At 49.8% G+C, this 23,088-nt stretch overlaps 2 protein-coding genes across 5 annotated transcripts in view; one reads left to right on the top strand and one right to left on the bottom strand.

Annotated features, from left to right (window-relative positions):
* Positions 1 to 23,088, top strand: part of faim2a (Fas apoptotic inhibitory molecule 2a) — a 394,729-nt gene that overhangs the window by 214,334 nt on the left and 157,307 nt on the right. The gene's annotated exons all lie outside the window — the stretch shown is intronic.
* The window catches only part of abcf2a (ATP-binding cassette, sub-family F (GCN20), member 2a), a 52,140-nt gene that overhangs the window by 9,668 nt on the left and 19,384 nt on the right, over positions 1 to 23,088 (bottom strand). For all 4 annotated transcript variants that reach the window (XM_038808510.1, XM_038808511.1, XM_038808508.1 and 1 more), the window contains 8 exons: positions 22,090 to 22,261; positions 21,462 to 21,557; positions 12,165 to 12,267; positions 9,366 to 9,461; positions 8,507 to 8,626; positions 4,996 to 5,085; positions 4,364 to 4,474; positions 1,122 to 1,184 (listed from right to left, as the gene is read on the bottom strand). In XM_038808510.1, the coding sequence (XP_038664438.1) occupies positions 1,122 to 1,184; positions 4,364 to 4,474; positions 4,996 to 5,085; positions 8,507 to 8,626; positions 9,366 to 9,461; positions 12,165 to 12,267; positions 21,462 to 21,557; positions 22,090 to 22,261 (851 nt within the window). The remainder of the gene's footprint in view (positions 1 to 1,121; positions 1,185 to 4,363; positions 4,475 to 4,995; positions 5,086 to 8,506; positions 8,627 to 9,365; positions 9,462 to 12,164; positions 12,268 to 21,461; positions 21,558 to 22,089; positions 22,262 to 23,088) is intronic.

The following is a 23,088-nucleotide window of genomic DNA, read 5'->3' as shown; positions in this document are numbered from 1 at the left end:
TACACTTTCCAAACTCACTAACCCAATAGCCAGCCTCCTACCTTCCACCCTCTGTAAACTGCAGCTCCTCCAAAGCTCTGCTGCCAATGTCCCAAGTCCCATTCACCAGAACCTGCACAGATTTCCAGTAAATCTCACCCGTGTTTTTTAATCCCTCCACAGCCTGGATCCTCCTTACCTCGGTCATTTTCAGCAGCCACAAGGCACAGATTTTTGACCTCTAGCAAATGGAATATCTACCATGAGGTGAATAGAATATAAAAGTAAGCATGCTTTTTTTTAAAAAATAGTTGCACAGAGCCAATGTGTTACCCCCTATACCATGAACTTTTATTTTATGCAAAACCTTTGATGTGGCATTTTATCAAATGCCTAGTTCTATGTTCTGCAAATCTAAGTACGGGACATCCACCGGTTCCCCTTTATCCATAGCCGCACAGGTTACCTCCTCAAAAAATGCCAGTACGTTGGTTAAACATGAATCCTCTTCCACAGGTGGATGCAGGGTCATTGAATATTTTTAAGATAGAGCCAGACAGATTCATTATTGACAAGGGAACAGAGGTCTATTTGGGGATGGGGGTAGGGACGGTGCAGAAAGGAAAGTGGAGTTGAGACCATAATCAGGTCAGCCATGATCTTTGCAAATGGAGCGGATTTGTGTGGCTGAATGGTCTGCTCCTATTTTCTACGCTGAGGATTTTTTGAATATTTATGTTCATTACTAACAAAGCAGCAATTATTATTGTCCATGCCAATATTTCTGTGGGGATAGGGCCGGGCAGTGGGGTCAGTTTTGGTTTGCTGTAGAAAAGAGCCAGAATATACTTGCTGGGCCATTGATTCTGATGGATGCAGGTCCAAATTCAGACTGGAGGCGATAGTTGGAGAGGGCTGGTGTTTCGGTTACCATTTATCAACTCGCTCCGCAGCTCCCTTGGGTGCATTTGATTTTGGGAAGTTGGGGGGTGGGGGGAACACAGGAAAGGCCACATTTAATGATGAATAATTATCAAGCAGCAGTGGGCCCTCTCCTGAACTGTTTGCTGATCCTTGTGGTGATACAGGGAAAAGGGAGGGGGAGGAGGGGGGGGGGGGGGGGGAGAGAGAATAAAGTTTACCTGGTGGTACCGTCCAATCTTGACATGCGAGTGTTTACGAATCATTCCATCACAAGGCAAAAGCTACACAAAAGACCAAAGAAAAGGTTAATACAGACTCGAGATTGAAGGGGCAGATTCGATCAAAACAAAATATCATTGGCAAATCAATTCCATAAAAATCTGTAATCAAATCTAATAATGGCCCAAGAAGCCATCGTCAATTCCCATAAAACCCCATCAGGTTCACGAATGTCCTTTAGAAAGAGACATCTGCCATCCTTATCTGGTCTAGCCTGTACGTGACTCGAGACCCACAGCAATGTGGTTAACTCTTAACTGCCCTCTGAAATAGCCGAGCAAGACACTCATTTGTATCAACTGGCATCAACTTAGGCACAGGAAATTACAACAGCAAATTCAGCCTCGCCAACTCTGCAAAATCCTCCTTACTGACATCTGGGGGTTTGTGCCAAAGTTGGGAGAGCTGTCTCACAGACGAGTCAAGCAACAGCCTTACGTAGTCACACTCACAGAATCATACCGAATGGACAATGCCCCAGACACCACTGTCACCATTTCTGGGTATGTCCTGTCTCACCATAGAAAGGTTATGGTGCAGAAAGAGGCCATTCAGCCCATTGTGTCTGCGCCGGCTAGAAGAGAAGAAAAATAGCAACCAGCCGATCATTTTAATCCCGCTTTCCTGGTCTGGAGTCGTGCAGGTTCCAGCACTTCAGATCCAGGGACCTTTTTAAAAGAACGTTGACCGTTTCTGCCTCAATCACCAACTTAGGCCGTGAATCGCAGATGCTCACCACCCTCTGGGTGAAAAGAATTTCCTCATGTCCCCTCTAATTGTTTTACCAATCTCCGCCAATCTATGTCCCCTGGTAATTGACCACTTCACATGGGGAAATAAGTCTGCCCTGATTAGGCCCATCAACTTTATACCTCAATTAGCTCACTCACCAGCCTCCTCTGTTCAAAGGAAAACAGCCTCAGCCTATCCAATCTCTCCTCATAGCTTCAATTTTCAAGCCCTGGTAACATTCTTATAAATCTCCCATGCAATCTCTCCACAGAAATTACGCCCTTCCTATAATGTGGTGACCAGAACTGTACACAAAACTCCAACTGTGGCCTAACCAGCATTTTATACAGTTAGCTACATCGGAATTAAGAGCAAAAATTGGAAATTCAGCCCTTCGAGCCTGCTCCACCATTCAATCAGATTATGGCTGATCTCTTCCTGGTCTCAAATCCACCTCCCCATCTGGTCCCCATATCCCTTTAACCGGATTTTTAAAATCAGAAATATATCTATCTCCTTTTTGAAACCATTCCACCGCACTATGGGGCAGCGAGTTCCACAAGATCACCATCCTCTGCGAGAAGTAGTTCCTCCTCATCTCAGTTTTAAATCTACCGTCCCTGAACCTATATCCGTGACCTCTAATTCTAGATTGCCCCACAAGGGGGAACATTTGGTCTATGTTTACTTTATCAATCCCTTTTAGTATTTTATACACCTCGATCAGATCCCCTCTCATCATTCTAAACTCCAGTATAAGCCCAAACTGTTTAATCTCTCCTCAGACGTCAACCCTTTCATCCCCGGAATCAATCTGGTGAACCTCCTCTGAACTGCCTCCAACGCCACCACATCCTCCCTCAAATAAGGAGACCAAAACTGGACACAATACTCCAGATGTGGTCTCACCAACACCCTATACAATCGAAACAACACGTCTCTACTTTTATACTCCAGCTAACATTCTATTTGCCTTTTTAATGACATGCTGTACTTGCATACTGACTTTCTGGATTCATGAACAAAGACACTCAGATCCCTCTGCCCAGACGCATTTCGAATCTGCTTTCCATTTAGGTAATAATTTGCCTGTTTTTTTGGCTTTCCAACATTACATCCCTGTTTTTGTATTCAATACCTCACCCAATAAGATTCCATTTGCTTTCCTGACCACCTTGTCCACCTGTCCTGCCACCTTCAGGGACCTGTGGACAGCACTGCAAAGTGACTCACTTCCTCAACTCCTCACAATGTCTTCTCGTTTATTGAGAATTCTCTTGCTTTGTTTCCTGCCACCCCCCCCCCCCCCCCCCCCCCCAATAATAATCTTTATTAGTGTCACAAGTGTTACATTAACACTGCAGTGAAGTCACTGTGAAAAGCCCCCAGTGGCTACATTCCGGCACCTGTTTGGGTACACGGAGGGAGAATTCAGAATGTCCAATTCACCTAACAGCACTTGTGGGAGGAAACCGGAGCACCCGGAGCAAACCCACGCAGACATGGGGAGAAGGTGCAGACTCCACACAGTGACCCAAGCCGAGAATCGAACCTGAAACCCTGGCGCTGTCAAGCAACAGTGCTAACCACTGTGCTTCCTTGAGCTGAAAGCAGGGGTCAGTCACCTGAGACCAAAGGGGAGAAGTTCCTCATGGGGATTGTGTGTCATTGAGCACCAGCCCTCTGGGGTACAGAATTCCAGTCACTGGGACTATATTCAAGATGGAGCTAGATTTTGGGGTGCTAAACATGAAAATGAAATGAAATGAAATGAAAATCGCTTATTGTCACGAGTAGGCTTCAATGAAGTTACTGTGAAAAGCCCCTAGTCGCCACATTCCGGCGCCTGTCCGGGGAGGCTGGTACGGGAATCGAACCGTGCTGCTGGCCTGCTTGGTCTGCTTTAAAAGCCAGCGATTAGCCCTGTGAGCTAAACCAGCCCCTGTGGATACAACGCAAAACATAGGGTTGAGCTCAGCTGGGAGAGGAGTGGTGAGGGAAGAGAAAAAAACCTGAGTTACAAGCCATGTCAATCTGTGACGAAGAGGCAAACTGGTAAGCTCTGGGACAATAAAAACAACCTTGAAAAGCCAACTTCACATGCTCTACAGATCCTCGACAATTCTTGGTTGGGGTGAGGTGGGGAAGGTGAATTCGGGACTGAGCAGTCACGGCTCTGTTTACACCCAAAGTATTTTGGAATGACTGGATGAACAAGACTTTGGTTGATCTAATTCATGGTCGTCTATCCTGACAGTTACATGATACAATAATCAGTGATTACAGTGATGGATCTATCAATGAGTCTACAATAGACCCAGACAGCTGGTGAGGAAAACCTCCAATTGGGGATAGATTGGAGAACAAGTCAACTGTTCCTCCTGAGCACACTCCACCAGAACACACCACTCTCCGATTACTCTCATATTGGTTCTCAAAAGATACTTACATCGCCTGCTAGAAGTTTGAGTAATGTAGACTTTCCAGCTCCATTGGGCCCAACCAGGGCTACCCTGGTGTCTAAATCAATACCAAACTCCAGGTTTTTGTAGATCAATGGCTGGGGACAAAAAGTGGAAGAATAAATTCAGTATTCACAGTTCCATCAAAATTCTGGCCCGCTGCCTCACAATCCCCCAGTCTCTGCTGCTGGAGCCAAGATTATCCCAGCCTCAATCAAAAAGTCAGCCCAATTTCCATTGATCACTCTGCATTGATAGCCAGATTGGTCATTGCCCTGCTGAGTCAGCAAAGCCGCTCCAATATAACCACGTGTGCACCATCAGTAGATTCCAGGTGAGGCATAGCTCATGTACAAGGACTGGTTCAGAACTCACCCAATGCTATAATTAGAGTCACGTATCAAAGGATTTACTAGTGGCCAAAACTGAAGACCAATGTCCTACACACAGATAAATCCTTCCCCCACCCAAGTCAGACAGACTTGACCCACCCACCACCCACCCAAACACACAGAGCAAGGATTTATTATTTTTTAAAAAATTGTCAGATCCAGGTACTTAGATTTTGCAAATCAAGTGCACAAAATGTCAATGTACAGATACACAGACATTCACTCACCCCATTAGTCGTATACTTGAAGCTCACGTTCTGCACCATGATAACGGGAGGAGGAATCTTTCCACAGGAAGGGAAACAGAATGATAAAGTCTACAAGGAGAAGACAGACAAGGGAATAGATATGAAACATGTCAATTGCAACTGCGGTATATTCAGAAGAGAAGACAGGGAATTGGGTTCGGGGATTAGTGTTTCCCCAACTTCCAAGGAATGAATACCCATGAGGGTACTCATGGGGAGCGCCACAGGAATACCACACAGCCAGCTGCTGGGGAGAGCAGGAAGAGATTTATTACCCTCATGGCATATGGGAGCCACAAATGCAAAACAGTATTGAAAAGTTACAAACCAAGTAACAGACAAGAGAAAAATACTACACTCCCCATGTCTGCGTGGGTTTCCTCCCACAGTCAAAGGTGTGCAGGTTAGGTGAATTGGCCATAATAAATTGCCTTTAGTGTCCAAAAAAGGATAGGTGAGGTTACTGGGTTATGGGGATAGGGTGGAGGTGTGGGCTTAAGTAGGGTGCTCTTTCCAAGGGCCGGTGCAGACCCGATGGGAAGAATGGCCTCCTGCTGCACTGTAAATTCTATGATAATTCTATGAAGTCCAGAATGAGAAATAGCCACTCCCATCCGGTGTTTGATTAATGATTTAATCATGGGAGAGAGTGTACCTTGGCAACACTAATGATTCCCTATTTTAAGAGCAGGTCCCTTTGCCTCGCTCCCCTTAAAAATGCCAATCATTTAATGCCAGAATCCCTGGGCCCCTTAATTGCTCAGTGCAGAAATCTGAACCCTACTGTACAGTAAAGGTCCTTCTTGTTTACTCCCTCTTTTCCCCTTTTATTTTGCTGTTGCGTTTTTGATCTATGGGTGATTAATGGACCTTTAACTTTAAGGCAAGCAGCCTGTGAGAAGCCTGTACCTTTAATTCAAACAGAAGAATCCGCAAGGCTGTGCTGGTTTAAACTGGTGATTGTAGACTGGCCAGCATCAGTGAGGACTCGGTTTGATTGATTGACTAGTTGCCAATGAATTGGTCCAAAAGGCTGTGCTCCGCCCGGTAACAATTGGTGATTTGATCTAATCCCACTGATTCGCTCTTCAGAGTCCCAACGCTCGAGTTTGGTTTCAGTTTTTATTCCGACAACCCGATGAAGAGATCAAACGAACTCTCTCCAAAAAGACCCAGCTAGTTCTCGCCAGAAGGCCAGAGAGAGCAGACTCTCTCGCCAACAAGTCTGGGTGTCATTCTCTTAGACCATAAGACATAGAGAGTAGAAATAGACCATTCGGCTCATCGAGTCTGCTCTGCCATTCAATCATGGCTGATATCTTTCTCATCCCCATTCTCCTGCCTTAATAAAGGGATCCCCCTGATCCCCTTATTAATCAAGAACCTATCGATCTCGGGCTTAAAGACGCTCAGTGATTTGGCCTCCACAGCCTTCTGCGGCAAAGAGTTCCACAGATTCACCACCCTCTGGCTGAAAAAATTCTTGAGACTGCAGTAACCGGAGTCTCAAAGTGTCTCTACAGAAATCCTGCTGCCTGTGAGTACTGTATTTTTCTAAACTAAGTGGACCCTGAATGAATGACTCTACAAAGACAACCATTACCAACTGTAAACCAAGGACTCCAGTTTGCAAGCTTTCTGTGAATAAAGTGTGCTAAAGGGTATGACGGCATATGTGTGTATAGGGGGTGGGGGCAAGTTAAAGTGGACATTAGGTATTAGTTGGTTGTTAACCAGTTGTATTTGCTGCGTTTTTAATGATAATCCTAGTCATAAATAAACTGTGTGCTTAAATTCACAAACCTGGCGACTGTGATTATTGGGCAGCAAAGGGTCAAAGACTGGGGATTTTTATAGAAATTATTGGTTAATCCACTTGTGCTGCGACTCAGGTTCGAGTGGTGCTAGAATTGACCGCACACTAGCCCAGGGTGTTGTAACACGATGAGCTCATTGCGGTGAAGAAAAACCCAAACTTATTCTGTCGGACACCATTCCAGCAAGTTAACTGGTGAGGGAAGTTACGATAAATTTAATAATAATCTTTATTAGTGTCACAAGTAGGCTTACATTAACACTGCAATGAAGTTACTGTGAAAATCCCCTAGTCGCCACATTCCGGCGCCTGTTCGGGTACACAGAGGGAGAATTCAGAATGTCCAAATCACCTAACAGCACGTCTTTCGGGACTTGAGAGGGGAAACCGGAGCACCCGGAGGAAACCATGCAGATACGGGGAGAACGTGAAGACTCTGCAGAGTGACCCAAGCCAGGGATCAAACTTGGGACCCTAGTACTGTGAAACAACAATGCTAACCACTGTGCTATCGTGCTGCCCTCCATTGTGCTGTCTTGCCGCCCATGCACGAGGTTATTCGCTTTTGTAGCAAAAATAAGAATGGGTGTAAATTGAGAGAGGTGGATACTCAGCAAGACCTTGGTGTACTCGTACATCAGTCGCTGAAAGTAAGCGCGCAGGCACAGCAGGCAGTAAAGAAGGCAAATGGTATGTTGGCCTTTATAGCGGGAGGATTTGAGTATAGGGATAGAGATGTTTTACTGCAATTGTATTGGGCATTGGTGAGGCCACACCTGGAGTATTGTGGGCAGTTTTGGTGTCCTTATCTGAGGAAGGATGTTCTTGCTATGGAGGGAGCGCAGCGAAGGTTTACCAGGCTGATTCCTGGGATGGCGGGACTGTCATATGAGGAGAGACTAAATCGGTTAGGATTATATTCATTGGAGTTTAGAAGGCTGAGAGGGTATCTCATAGAAACTTACAAAATTCTAACAGGATTATACAGGGTAGATTCGGAAAGAATGTTCCCGATGGTGGGGGAGTCCAGAACTAGGGGTCATAGTTTGAGGATAAGAGGTAAACCTTTTAGGACTGAGGCGAGGAGAAATGTCTTCACCCAGAGAGCAGTGAATCTGTGGAATTTGCAACCACAGAAAGTAGTTGAGGCCAAAACATTGTGTAATTTATTTTTAAAAATAAATTTAGAGTACCCAATTCATTTTTTTCCAGTTAAGGGGCAATTTAGCGTGGCCAATCCACCTACCCTGCACATCTTTGGGTTGTGGGGGCGAAACCCACGCAAACACGGGGAGAATGTGCAAACTCCACACGGACAGTGACCCAGAGATGGGATCGAACCCGGGTCCTCGGCGCCGTGAGGCAGCTGTGCTAACCACTGTGCCACCATGCTGCCCTGCATTGTGTAATTTCAAGAAGGAATTTGATATAGCTCTTGGGACTAAAGGGATAATTGGGGGGTGGGGGCTGGAGGGAGGCAGGATCAGAGTATTGTACTTAACGATCAGCCATAATCATAAAGAATGGTGGAGCAGGCTTGAAGGGACAAATGGTCTCCATCCTGCAACAGGATGGTATGAGCAAAAACCTCCATTCATTTAACTCCTGTTGTTGGAGCCTATTACTGCCCCAATGGCCCAGAACAGTCACCTCAAACACCCACACAGCACAAACCTTATCACTGACGACTTTCTCTGTTAGCCCAGAGGCCATCATCTTCTGCAGAGTCTTCTCTTTGCTCTGAGCTTGTCGAGCTAACTTTGCACTTCCATGACCAAAGCGTGCAATGTAGTTCTAGGCGAAAAGGGTTGGTAATGGTGGGGAAGAGAAACCAACGTTAGAGCAGCAAGTACCAAACACATCAAGGATGTAACTGGCAACATCAACACAAACTCACACCTCTGCTCCTAGTTAGATCGGAGATTAGGAATTTGACCAGGCAGTATCTGATTGAGGGGAACTAAAAGTACAAGGAGAGATGTGAAAAAGGATGATTTGATAAAGATGTTTAAAAGAAGGGACAGGATATATAGATTATTGCCAGTGGTTGAGGGATTTGAGGGACCTAGACTGACGAGATATAGATGGGAGATTAATGTCAGAGATTCAGGCCAGAGAGTTAAGAGGCTGTGGAATTCATTCCCAGAGTCAGTGATTGAAGAAGCAGAGAGATGAGATGGGGAAGGTGAGGGTAAAGGGATATGGGAAAAGGATAGATATATGGAATTAAGATACAGATCATGTAAAGAATTAACACCATAGTCCAGCTGGCACCAACAGCCGGTTTCTTGATTCTAATTTCTACATAAATTTATCAATCTTAGCTCTCCTCACACACGCTTTTTCTTAATGGATCCAGAGGTTGATAGAAAGCAGGTACAGGCTTGGAGGGCCGGAGGGCCTGTTCGGGTGATAAATTGTTCTTTATTAAACTGTTGAGGTGAAGGGAATTCTATCTGAAAGTAACTTCATCTTCTCTTTTCCAAATGCAGAAGGATCTGCGATACATTCCCACTCACCGCCATGTGCTCACCTTCATGTGTGTGATCTGATCTTGTTCCCAGTTGAACCGTTTCATCTGGTTCTCCTCCAGTTCCAGTCTGGTCTTCACATATTGGTCATAGTTACCCTGGAAGACAAACCACACCCAGTGACTCCAAATCCCTTTCAGTGCCCTAGATATTAATATTGGTGCTGCTTTAATATCAGCAGTAACCAGCTTCAAATAAATCCCGACGGCCAAAGTTTAGGAACAGGATTTACAATTTACATGTGACAAGTTTATCACATTGATGGTAAATCTCTCCCAAGATGTATATCTGATGCACTGACACCACCACACTGCAGTGGTTCACCACCACCACCTTCTCAAGCAACAACAAGAAAATTCCATCAACTTTAGATCCCTGCTTTCCCAACAGTTCTGATTCATTAGGTATCACTCTCGCCTTATAGTCAGAGGCTTCAGAATCTGCCCAAAACACTGAAAACATAATGCAGACTGATACCCATGTCAGCAGTTCCAGGCCAACCTCACGATCAGAAATATATTACAAATAGAAGCAAAAGGAAAAGCAGACAAAGTGGTGAGGATTAGTGGGAAGCTGGAGGATTGGGAAGCCTTTAAAAGCAATCAGAGGACAACTAAAAAAGCAATTGGGGGGGGGGGGGGGGGGGGGGATGAAATATGAGTGCAAGCTAGCTAGTAATATAAAGGAAGATAGGAAGAATTTTTTTCAATATATAAAAGGCCAGGGAGGGGCAAAAATAGACATTGCACCACTGGAAAATGTGGCCGGAGAAGTAATAATAAGAAACAAAGAACTAGCAGACAAACTGAATAGTTACTTTGCATCAGTCTTCACGGTGGAAGATACGAGTGGGATACCAGAGTTCCAGGAGAACCAGGGGGCAGAGGTGAGAGCTGTGGCCATTACTATGGAGAAGGTTCTGGGGAAACTGAAAGGTCTGAAGGTGGATAAGTGACCTGGATTGGATGGACTACACCCCAGGGTCTGCACTCTGAGTTTAGAAAGATGAGGGGCAAATCTTATTGAAACTTACAAGATACTGCGAGGCCTGGATAAAGTGGACGTGGAGAGGTTCCACTTGTAGGAAAATCTCAGACTAAAGGGACAATCCTTTAAAACAGAGATAAGGAGGAATTTCTTCAGCCAGAGGGTGGTGAATCTGTGGAACTCTTTGCCACAGAAGGATGTGGAGGCCAAATCACTGAGTGTCTTTAAGACAGAGATAGATAGGTTCTTGATTAATAAGGGGATCAGGGGTTATGGGGATGTGAAAAATATCAGCCATGATTGAACGGCAGAGCAGAGGCGATGGGCCGAGTGGCCTAATTCACTCCTATGTCTTATTGCTGAAAGGTTAATGAAAGGTCATCGACCTGGAACATAAACACGGTTTCACCCCGCAGATGCTGCCCGATTTGCTGAGTTTCCAACATTTTTGTTTTCATCCCAAAGTCCGATTCTGTTTTGATGCCAGTTAGCTGTGTATTTTCCACTACACTGGAGAGAGTCTCTGATTTGAAGCAGGTGTGATGTCTCCCTGCAGTCTGCAGCAAGCACCAGCAATTACTGGTTAAGATACTTCGGCAACAGGACCTTGAATTCCCAGCAGTCAGGAATTTTACATTCAGGTGAACAATCTTTGTGTTAGCAAAAGGAAAATTTTCATTTCAGGCATCAGTGTTACATACAGAGTAAAGCTCCCTCTACACTGTCCCCATCAAACACTCCCAGGGCAGGTACAGCACGGAGTTAGATACAGAGTAAAGCTCCCTCTACACTGTCCCCATCAAACACTCTCAGGACAGGTACAGCACGGGGTTAGATACAGAGTAAAGCCCCCTCAATACTGTCCCTATCAAACACTCCCAGGGCAGGTACAGCACGGGGTTAGATACAGAGTAAAGCTCCCTCTACACTGTCCCCATCAAACACTCCCAGGGCAGGTACAGCACGGAGTTAGATACAGAGTAAAGCTCCCTCTACACTGTCCCCATCAAACACTCTCAGGACAGGTACAGCACGGGGTTAGATACAGAGTAAAGCTCCCTCTACACTGTCCCCATCAAACACTCCCAGGACAGGTACAGCACGGGGTTAGATACACGGGGTTAGATACAGAGTAAAGCTCCCTCTACACTCTCCCCATCAAACACTCCCAGGGCAGGTACAGCACGGGGCTAGATACAGAGTAAAGCTCCCTCTACACTGTCCCCATCAAACACTCCCAGAACAGGGACAGCACAAGGTTAGATACAGAGTAAAGCTCCCTTTACACTGTCCCCATCAAACACTCCCAGAACAGGTACAGCACGGGGTTAGATACAGAGTAAAGCTCCCTCTACACTGTCCCCATCAAACACTCCCAGGGCAGGTACAGCACAAGGTTAGATACAGAGTAAAGCTCCCTCTACACTGTCCCCATCAAACACTCCCAGGACAGGTACAGCACGGGGTTAGATACAGAGTAAAGCTCCCTCTACACTGTCCCCATCAAACACTCCCAGGGCAGGTACAGCACAAGGTTAGATACAGAGTAAAGCTCCCTCTACACTGTCTCCATCAAACACTCCCAGGACAGGTACAGCACGGGGTTAGATACAGAGTAAAGCACGCTCTAAACTATCTCAAACATACGTGGGACCTAACCTCAGAACGGCATCACTGAAACACTCAATGCAATCTTATTTCCCACACCTGTTCTTTTGGGACTTTTGACCGTGAGCCAGTCGTCTGAATATCAGATTAGGCCCTAGCTTTTCAAAGTTGCTGTCTCCTGGAATGAAGCTGGCCAGGGTACTCACCGTGTAATACTTGAGTTTGCGGTTATGCATATGGATGATATTGTTGCAGACTCCATTCAGGAAGTCCTGGGAATGAGATATCAGCACCAGGATCCTGGAGAATCTGGGGGGTGGAAAAAGAAAGCTTTAGTTAAGAAATGTTACTGCATTACATTTTAGGTCCTCCCAGCAGCTACGGCAATCATGTAGTCTATGCAACACATCCATCAGCAGCATTCCTGGGGACTCGCAAACCATTCCTGCATGGCAAGAATTTTCTTTTGTTTTTTTTAAAAAGTGTACCCAATTCTTTATTTTTCCAATTTAGTGTGGCCAATCCACCTACCCTGCACCTCTTTGGGTTGTGGGGTGTAACCCACGCAGACACGGGGAGAATGCCTTTGCACAGTGACCCAGAGCCGGGATCGAACCCGGGTCCTCAGAGCCGTGAGGCAGCAGTGCTAACCACTGGGCCGCCCTTTTGACACGGCTTCCCCAAGGTTCCCAGCATTTCAACACCAGCAATTTCCTCTCGGTGGTGCAGTGGTATTGCCGCTGGTCTAGTAATCCACAGACCCAGGGTAATTGCTCTGTGGACCCGGGTTCAAAACCCACATTGGTGGAATTTGAGTTCAATAAAAATCTGAAATTAAAAGTCTAATGATAACCATGAAACCATAAAAATTCACCTGGTTCACGAATGCCCTTTAGGGAAGGAAATCTACTGTCTTTACCTGGCCGACATGTGACTGTAGGCCCATAGGAGTATGGCCCCCTGAAATGTTCACTAGCAAGCTACGCCACTACAAAAACACAAAAGGACTGAAACCAACAGACCACCCAGCTTCAACCGAGGCACCGGAAACTACAAACCCAGCTCTGTCGACCCTGCAAAGTTTCCCTTACACAAGCTGGGGGCTTGTGCCAAAGTTGGGAGAGCTGTCTCACAGACTAATCAGCAACAGCCTGACATAGTCACACTCACAGAATCATACCTTACAGACAATGTCCCAGACACCACTATCACCATTCCTGGGTATGTCCTGTCTCACCAGCACAGTGGTATACAGTCGGGAGAGTTGCCCTGGGAGTCCTCAACATTTACTCTGGACCCCATCAAGTCTTGAAGTTAAGCATGGGCAAGGAAACCTCCTGATTACCACGTACCGGCCATCATCAGCTGATGAATCAGTGCTCCTCCATGTTCAATATCACTTGGAGGAAGCACTGAGGGTGGCAAGGGCACAGAATATGCTCTGCGTGGGGGACTTCAATGTCCATCACCAAGAGTGACTCGGTAATACCACCACAAACAGAGCTGGCCGGGTGCTAAAGGACAGAGCTGCTAGACTGGGACTGCAGCAGGTGATGAGGGAACCAACAAGAGGGAAAAAGATACTTGACCTCATCCTCACCAACCTGCCTGCTGCAGATGCATCTGTCCATGACCGTATCAGTAGAAGTGACCACCGCACAGTCCTTGCGTAGACCATGTCCTGTTTCCCCATTCGGGATACCCTCCATCGTGTTGTGTGGCACTACCACCGTGCTAAATGGGATAGACTTCAAACAGATCTGGCAACTCAAGACTGGGCCTCCATGAGGTGCTGTGGGCCATCGGCAGCAGCAGAATTGTATTTAACCACAATCTAACCTCATGGCCCAGTGGTAGAATGATATCCCCCACTCTACCATTACTACCCAGCCAGGGGATCAACCCTGGTTCAAAGAAGAGTACAGGAGAGCATGCCAGGAGCAATATCAGGCATACTGAAAAATGAGGTGTCAGCCTGGTGAAGCTACAACACAAACAGCATAGGCAGCAAATAATAGACAGAGCTAAGCTATTCCACAACAAACACATCAGATCGAAGCTCTGCAGCCCTGCCACATCCAGCTATTCACTAAATGAAACTTTCAGAAAAGCCAACATGATTTACTCCACCTGATATTAATGGCTGAAGACACTGGATACTGCAAAGGCTATGGGCCCTGACAATATCCCAGCAATAGTACTGAAGGCTTGTGCTCCAGAACTGGGCGCACCCCTAGCCAAGCTGTTCCAGTACGGCTACAACACTGGCATCTACCTGGCAATGTGGAAAATTGCCCAGGGGTATCCTGTACACAAGACACAGGACAAATCCAACCCAACCAATTACCGCCCTATCAGCTTACTCTCCATCGTCAGCAAAGTGATGGAAGGAGTCATCAACAGTGCTATCAAGTAGCACTTACTCAGCAATAACCTGCTCATGGACACTCAGTTTGGGTTCTGCCAGGGTCACCCAGCCCCTGACCTCATTACAGCCTTGGTTCAAACATGGGCAAAAGAGCTGAATGCCAGAGGTGAGAGAATGACTGCCCTCAGCATCAAGGCAGCATTTGACCGAGTATGGCATCAAGGAGCCCGAGCTAAACTGGAGTCAATGGGAATCAGAGAGAAAACTCTGTTGGTTGGAGTCATACCCGGCACAAAGGAAGATGGTGGTGGTGGTTGGAGGTCAATCATCTCAGCTCCAGGACATCACTGCAGGAGTTCCCCAGGGTATTGTCCTCGGCCCAACCATCTTCAGCTGCTTCATCAATGACCTCCCTTCCATCAGAAGGTCAGAAGTGGGGATGTTTGCGATGACTACACAATGTTCAGCACTATTCATAACTCGTCAGATAATGAAGCAGTCCGTGTCCAAATGCAGCAAAACCTGGACAATATCCAGGCTCGGGGCTGACAAGTGGCAAGTTACATTCACACAGCCAAAGTGCCAGGCAATGGCCATCTCTGACGTTCCTTAGATACCACCTTCCAAACACAGGACCACTACCATCTAGAAGGACAAGTGCAGCAGATACCTGGGAACCCCACCACCTAGAGGTTCCCCTCCAAATCACTCACCGCCGTGACTTGGAAATATATCGGCCGTTCCTTAACTGTCACTGGGACAACATCCTGCACCTCCCTCCCTAACAGCACAGTGAATACACCAGCACCTCTAGGACTGCAGTTCACCATCATCTCCCGAAGAGCAACTAGGGGTGGGCAATGAATGCTGGCCTCATCAGCGATGTCCACATCGCATAAATGATTTTCAAAAAAAGTTGAGTTCAATTAACTAAATATATTCCAAAAAAACCTAATCACTACTTTGGTCAAGAGCAAAAATAAAATCAGTCGATGTTTCGGGTGATACAGCACCAGCAGGCTGGACGCGGCCCACATCAGCAGGCTGGGCCGGGTGCTGTGTATCGGCCCATCGCAGCAGGCTGGACCGTGCGCTGTGTATCGGGCCCACATCAGCAGGCTGGGCCGGGTGCTGTGTATCGGGCCCACATCAGCAGGCTGGACCGTGTGCTGTGTATCGGGCCCACATCAGCAGGCTGGGCCGTGTGCTGTGTATCGGGCCCACATCAGCAGGCTGGACCGTGTGCGGTGTATCGGGCCCACATCAGCAGGCTGGACCGTGCGCTGTGTATCGGGCCCACATCAGCAGGCTGGGCCGTGTGCTGTGTATCGGGTCCACATCAGCAGGCTGGGCCGTGTGCTGTGTATCGGGCCCACATCAGCAGGCTGGGCCGTGTGCTGTGTATCGGGCCCACATCAGCAGGCTGGACTGTGTATCGGGCCCACATCAGCAGGCTGGGCCGTGTGCTGTGTATCGGGCCCACATCAGCAGGCTGGACCGTGTGCTGTGTATCGGGCCCACATCAGCAGGCTGGACCGTGTGCTGTGTATCGGGCCCACATCAGCAAGCTGGGCCGGGTGCTGTGTATCGGGCCCACATCAGCAGGCTGGACCGTGCGCTGTGTATCGGGCCCACATCAGCAGGCTGGGCCGTGTGCTGTGTATCGGGCCCACATCAGCAGGCTGGGCCGTGTGCTGTGTATCGGGCCCACATCAGCAGGTTGGGCCGTGTGCTGTGTATCGGGCCCACATCAGCAGGCTGGACTGTGTATCGGGCCCACATCAGCAGGCTGGGCCGTGTGCTGTGTATCGGGCCCACATCAGCAGGCTGGACCGTGTGCTGTGTATCGGGCCCACATCAGCAGGCTGGACCGTGTGCTGTGTATCGGGCCCACATCAGCAGGCTGGGCCGGGTGCTGTGTATCGGGCCCACATCAGCAGGCTGGACCGTGTGCTGTGTATCGGGCCCACATCAGCAGGCTGGGCCGTGTGCTGTGTATCGGGCCCACATCAGCAGGCTGGACCGTGTGCGGTGTATCGGGCCCACATCAGCAGGCTGGACCGTGCGCTGTGTATCGGGCCCACATCAGCAGGCTGGGCCGTGTGCTGTGTATCGGGCCCACATCAGCAGGCTGGACTGTGTATCGGGCCCACATCAGCAGGCTGGGCCGTGTGCTGTGTATCGGGCCCACATCAGCAGGCTGGACCGTGTGCTGTGTATCGGGCCCACATCAGCAGGCTGGACCGTGTGCTGTGTATCGGGCCCACATCAGCAGGCTGGGCCGGGTGCTGTGTATCGGGCCCACATCAGCAGGCTGGACCGTGCGCTGTGTATCGGGCCCACATCAGCAGGCTGGGCCGTGTGCTGTGTATCGGGCCCACATCAGCAGGCTGGGCCGTGTGCTGTGTATCGGGCCCACATCAGCAGGTTGGGCCGTGTGCTGTGTATCGGGCCCACATCAGCAGGCTGGACTGTGTATCGGGCCCACATCAGCAGGCTGGGCCGTGTGCTGTGTATCGGGCCCACATCAGCAGGCTGGACCGTGTGCTGTGTATCGGGCCCACATCAGCAGGCTGGACCGTGTGCTGTGTATCGGGCCCACATCAGCAAGCTGGGCCGGGTGCTGTGTATCGGGCCCACATCAGCAGGCTGGGCCGGGTGCTGTGTATCGGGCCCACATCAGCAGGTTGGGCCGGGTGCTGTGTATCGGGCCCACATCAGCAGGCTGGGCCGGGCGCTGTGTATCGGCCCATAGCAGCAGGCTGGACCGTGTGCTGTGTATCAAGCCCACATCAGCAGGTTGGACCGTGCGCTGTGTATCGGGCCCACATCAGCAGGCTGGGCCGGGTGCTGTGTATCGGGCCCACATCAGCAGGCTGGACTGTGTATCGGGCCCACATCAGCAGGCTGGACTGTGTATCGGGCCCACATCAGCAGGCTGGACCGTGTGCTGTGTATCGGGCCCACATCAGCAGGCTGGACCGTGTGCTGTGTATCGGGCCCACATCAGCAGGCTGGACTGTGTATCGGGCCCACATCAGCAGGCTGGGCCGGGTGCTGTGTATCGGGCCCACATCAGCAGGCTGGGCCGGGTGCTGTGTATCGGGCCCACATCAGCAGGTTGGACCGGGTGCTGTGTATCGGCCCATAGCAGCCGGCTGGATTGTGTATCGGGCCCACATCAGCAGGCTGGGCCGGGTGCTGTGTATCGGGCCCACACCAGCAGGCTGGGCCGGGCGCTGCGTATCGGGCCCACATCAGCAGGCTGGACCGGGTGCTGTGTATCGGCCCATAGCAGCCGGGTGGATTGTGTATCGGGCCCACATCAGCAGGCTGGGCCTGGCGCTGCGTATCGGGCCCACATCAGCAGGCTGGGCCGGGCGCTGCGTATCGGGCCCACATCAGCAGGCTGGGCCGGGCGCTGCGTATCGGGCCCACATCAGCAGGCTGGACTGTGTGCCGTGTATCGGGCCCACATCAGCAGGCTGGACTGTGTGCTGTGTATCGGGCCCACATCAGCAGGCTGGGCCGGACGCTGCGTATCGGGCCCACATCAGCTGGCTAGACCGTGTATCGGGTCCACATCAGCAGGCTAGACCGTGTATCGGGCCCACATCAGCAGGCTGGACAGTGTATCGGGCCCACATCAGCAGGCTGGGCCGTGTATCGGGCCCACATCAGCAGGCTGGACCGTGTATCAGGCCCGTGTTCTGCACTGTAAATTCTATGATAATCTATGATTAATCCATGGCAAAGGTTCGACATAACATGGTGGGCCAAAGGGCCTGTTCTGTGCTGTATTTTTCTATGTTCTATGTATCGGGCCCACATCAGCAGGCTGGGCCGGACGCTGCGTATCGGGCCCACATCAGCAGGCTGGACCGTGTATCGGGCCCACATCAGCAGGCTGGACCGTGTATCGGGCCCACATCAGCAGGCTGGACCGTGTATCGGGCCCACATCAGCAGGCTGGATTGTGCATCGGGCCCACATCAGCAGGCTGGACCGTGTATCGGGCCCACATCAGCAGGCTGGACCGTGTATCGGGCCCACATCAGCAGGCTGGACCGGGTGCTGCGTATCGGGCCCACATCAGCAGGCTGGGCCGGGCGCTGCGTATCGGGCCCACATCAGCAGGCTGGACCGGGTGCTGTGTATCGGCCCATAGCAGCCGGGTGGATTGTGTATCGGGCCCACATCAGCAGGCTGGGCCTGGCGCTGCGTATCGGGCCCACATCAGCAGGCTGGGCCGGGCGCTGCGTATCGGGCCCACATCAGCAGGCTGGGCCGGGCGCTGCGTATCGGGCCCACATCAGCAGGCTGGACTGTGTGCCGTGTATCGGGCCCACATCAGCAGGCTGGACTGTGTGCTGTGTATCGGGCCCACATCAGCAGGCTGGGCCGGACGCTGCGTATCGGGCCCACATCAGCTGGCTAGACCGTGTATCGGGTCCACATCAGCAGGCTAGACCGTGTATCGGGCCCACATCAGCAGGCTGGACAGTGTATCGGGCCCACATCAGCAGGCTGGGCCGTGTATCGGGCCCACATCAGCAGGCTGGACCGTGTATCAGGCCCGTGTTCTGCACTGTAAATTCTATGATAATCTATGATTAATCCATGGCAAAGGTTCGACATAACATGGTGGGCCAAAGGGCCTGTTCTGTGCTGTATTTTTCTATGTTCTATGTATCGGGCCCACATCAGCAGGCTGGGCCGGACGCTGCGTATCGGGCCCACATCAGCAGGCTGGACCGTGTATCGGGCCCACATCAGCAGGCTGGACCGTGTATCGGGCCCACATCAGCAGGCTGGACCGTGTATCGGGCCCACATCAGCAGGCTGGATTGTGCATCGGGCCCACATCAGCAGGCTGGACCGTGTATCGGGCCCACATCAGCAGGCTGGACCGTGTATCGGGCCCACATCAGCAGGCTGGACCGGGTGCTGCGTATCGGGCCCACATCAGCAGGCTGGACTGTGTATCGGGCCCACATCAGCAGCTGGACTGTGTATCGGGCCCACATCAGCAGGCTGGACCGGGTGCTGCGTATCGGGCCCACATCAGCAGGCTGGACTGTGTATCGGGCCCACATCAGCAGCTGGACTGTGTATCGGGCCCACATCAGCAGGCTGGACCGGGTGCTGCGTATCGGGCCCACATCAGCAGGCTGGACTGTGTATCGGGCCCACATCAGCAGCTGGACTGTGTATCGGGCCCACATCAGCAGCTGGACTGTGTATCGGGCCCACATCAGCAGGCTGGGCCGGGTGCTGTGTGTCAGGCCCACATCAACAGGCTGGACCGGGTGCTGCGTATCGGGCCCACATCAGCAGGCTGGACTGTGTATCGGGCCCACATCAGCAGCTGGACTGTGTATCGGGCCCACATCAGCAGGCTGGGCCGGGTGCTGTGTGTCAGGCCCACATCAACAGGCTGGACCGGGTGCTGCGTATCGGGCCCACATCAGCAGGCTGGACTGTGTATCGGGCCCACATCAGCAGGCTGGACCATGTATAGGGCCCACATCAGCAGGCTGGAATGTGTATCGGCTCACATCAGCAGGCTGGGTCGGGTACTGCGTATCAGGCCCACATCAGCAGGCTGGACTGTGTATCGGGCCCACATCAGCAGCTGGACTGTGTATCGGGCCCACATCAGCAGCTGGACTGTGTATCGGGCCCACATCAGCAGGCTGGACTGTGTATCGGGCCCACATCAGCAGGCTGGGCTGGATGCTGTGTATCAGGCCCACATCAGCAGGCTGGACTGTATTCTAGACCAGGGGTGTGCAAACTTTTCCGTGCAAGGGCCACATTCAGAAATTCACAATTCACAAAGGGCCGCATAGTATATTAAGTAAAATAATTACTTCACCCGGTTAAGATTCTGGGCGCCTCATATAGAACATAGAACAGTACAGCACGGAACAGGCCCTTCGGCCCTCGATGTTGTGCCGAGCAATGATCACCCTACTCAAGTCAACGTATCCACCCTATACCAGTAAGTAACCCAACAGCCCCCCCCCCCCCCCCATTAACCTTAAAAAAAAAAAATTTTTTTTTAAAAATTTTTTTTTTTTTTTTAAATGACTTGGTGGGCCGCAGAAATACCTTTGGCGGGCCGCATGCGGCCCGCGGGCCGTAGTTTGCCCACCCCTGTTCTAGACTGTTCAGTAAGGTGTTTCCAGGATGTGATTGGTGATGACTGCAGCAAGTTGAGGCGAGGGCAGAAACCAGTCAGGCATTTAACACCAGCCCACACCCAGAAACCTCAGCCTGCTAAACATACGAGTCAGCAAAATAGTCCTGATTCTGTGACATTTAACCTTAGCATCTTTACCGGTAAAATTGTCTCTCTGCCTTTGTTCCATTTTACTCTGTCCAAAAAGCAGCAAAACCATATATTCTCCTCATGCTTAAACTGCATCCCCCGAGCACCCACACAGACTCCCACTCAATCTGGGTGTGAATATATACTTACTAATCCCCCTCCTAAATAGCCCGCGACTCATTTTGGATTGGATTTGTTTATTGTCACGTATACCGAGGTACAGTGAGAAGTATTTTTCAGCGAGCAGCTCAACAGATCATTAAGTACATGGGAAGAAAAGGGAATAAAAGAAAATACATAATAGGGCAACACAAGGTAACTACATAACATCGGCATTGGGTGAAGCATATAGGGTGTAGTGTTAATGAGGTCAGTCCATAAGAGGAGTCTGGTAACAGTGGGGAAGAAGCTGTTTTTGAGTCTGTTCGTTAAGGTTTATGCCATTCTTGGGAGATGTGTTCACCCAGGAGCGCATTCATTCTTTGGATACCAAATGATAGCCGTTTGTGAGCTAAATTGCACTTTCAGAGAGCCAGTACAAACTCGATGGGCCAATGGTCTCTGTGCTGTGACGTCCATGAACCAAGTAAACATTTCATTTGAAATATATTCACTGCGACACACTATAGAGTTCACAGCATCCAGGTCGACTTGCCCTAGAACTATGCCAAACATACTCTTGCCAACCCCAACCTGAATCCAGGATGTCAGTACTGCCTCCTGGTGTACTTTACAGAAAGAACACCACAGCAATGGATCCGCTACAACAGCATTGCAAAACCAAGGTAATGAGCCACTTACGATTTCAGTTCTTCCTCCAACCAGACACAGGCATCCAGATCAAGATGATTAGTCGGTTCATCTAATAGCAGCATGAAGGGTTTGATAAATAGTGCTCTGGAAAAAAGAAAACAAAACCACAGCAATCAAAAACAGCCAGGAACAAAATGATAATTGAAATGAATTGCTGTAAACTGGCCCAGAGGGGAAATTGGAAAATGTTTAACTGTGCAGTACTGGACTTCGCCATCAGGTGGTGCTGAAGGAGGAGGACTGAAGCACAACCCCAACATTGGCCAAACCCACACCCATACAGTTTAATAAATACTGGAGAACTAACTCTATCCACCAATTCTAATAAGGAGTCAATAGTGCCAGGAACGGGAGGAGCAGAATGCAGTCAGGGCCAGATATGCAGAGGCGAGCTTTGCACTGGGCCTGATTATCTCGTAACACATTAAGCTGAAGTTTTGGGGTTGCTCGCTCAATAGAGCTGAGAGTGGGAAGTGAATGAGGAAGCAGACTAGGTAGCTGTGCCAGCAACAACCAAATCGGGCCTGAGGAGGTGGAGGTGCAAAGAACGGAAGAGGGAAAGTACAATGCAGTTTATTTTGAGGTTGCGTGTTAAGCTATCTCATTCTCAAGTTACCTGGCAAGCGCCACTCTCATTCGCCAACCTCCACTAAAATCCTTCATCATCTTCCGCTGCATGGCTGGCGAGAAGCCGAGACCATGCAGAATCCGAGAAGCTCGCACTTCTGCCTTGTCCGCATCCAATTCCTCCAAACGCTCGTAGATTTGTAAAAGCTTCTCACACTCAGCTGGGGAGAAAAATAAAAGGTCAGAACAAAGTTCAGCTTGGTGTAGGCAATACAATTTGTACTGGTCACAATGCACAACCACTGACCAGCCACAGTTCAAAACAGCCACAAGTTGGAATGACAGTACTCAGAGCTTAAACATCTGATCTCCAACAGAACTGCTGTAAATACAAAAGGCAACACCGACAGCACAAGGAAATCCAGGCCCAACACATCGCCGAGCAATAATTCACTGTAGTGGGCATTTGGGACAATTACCCAGCACACCATAAGCAGATTATAGCCCTGCTCCCAATCTATTTACAAATACAGGGCTTCAAAAACTCAGACACAGAAAACATCATGGCACCATCATACTTCTCCCCAGGTCTCCTCACATTGGTCTGCTAGTGGCCGAGACAGATTTTCCCCTGAGCAACCCACATGTCAGTGCTTCACAATGCAGACATACTACCCCAGCCATAAACAGTTCACTGGAGGAGGCTGACGCAACAGCAGAGAGTCTGACCCAGAGAGGGATGTTCACACAGGTACCTGCGGCAGCTCAGATGTCAGCACTCTCACTTCTGAATCACAAGGTTTGGGGTTCAAATCCCACTCAGGGGAATAAAAGTGAAGGTTAACACGAGTATCGTACTGGGCGAGCAATGCCACCTTTCTGACAATGTTAAACATTCAAGTAGACTTTAAAAATCCCATAGTACTGTTTCAGTGAAGGGATTTATCCACTTTTAAGGCCACTAGAAAAAAAGAAAAGTACAGCACAGGAACAGGCCCTTCAGCCCTCCAAGCCCGTGCCGACCATGCTGCCCGCCTAAACTAAAATC

This window comes from Scyliorhinus canicula, chromosome 10 (assembly GCF_902713615.1).
Source record: "Scyliorhinus canicula chromosome 10, sScyCan1.1, whole genome shotgun sequence".
Lineage (NCBI taxonomy): Eukaryota > Metazoa > Chordata > Chondrichthyes > Carcharhiniformes > Scyliorhinidae > Scyliorhinus > Scyliorhinus canicula.
The sequence above is the reverse complement of the archived record's forward strand: the minus strand, read 5'-3'. Positions and strand labels throughout refer to the sequence as shown.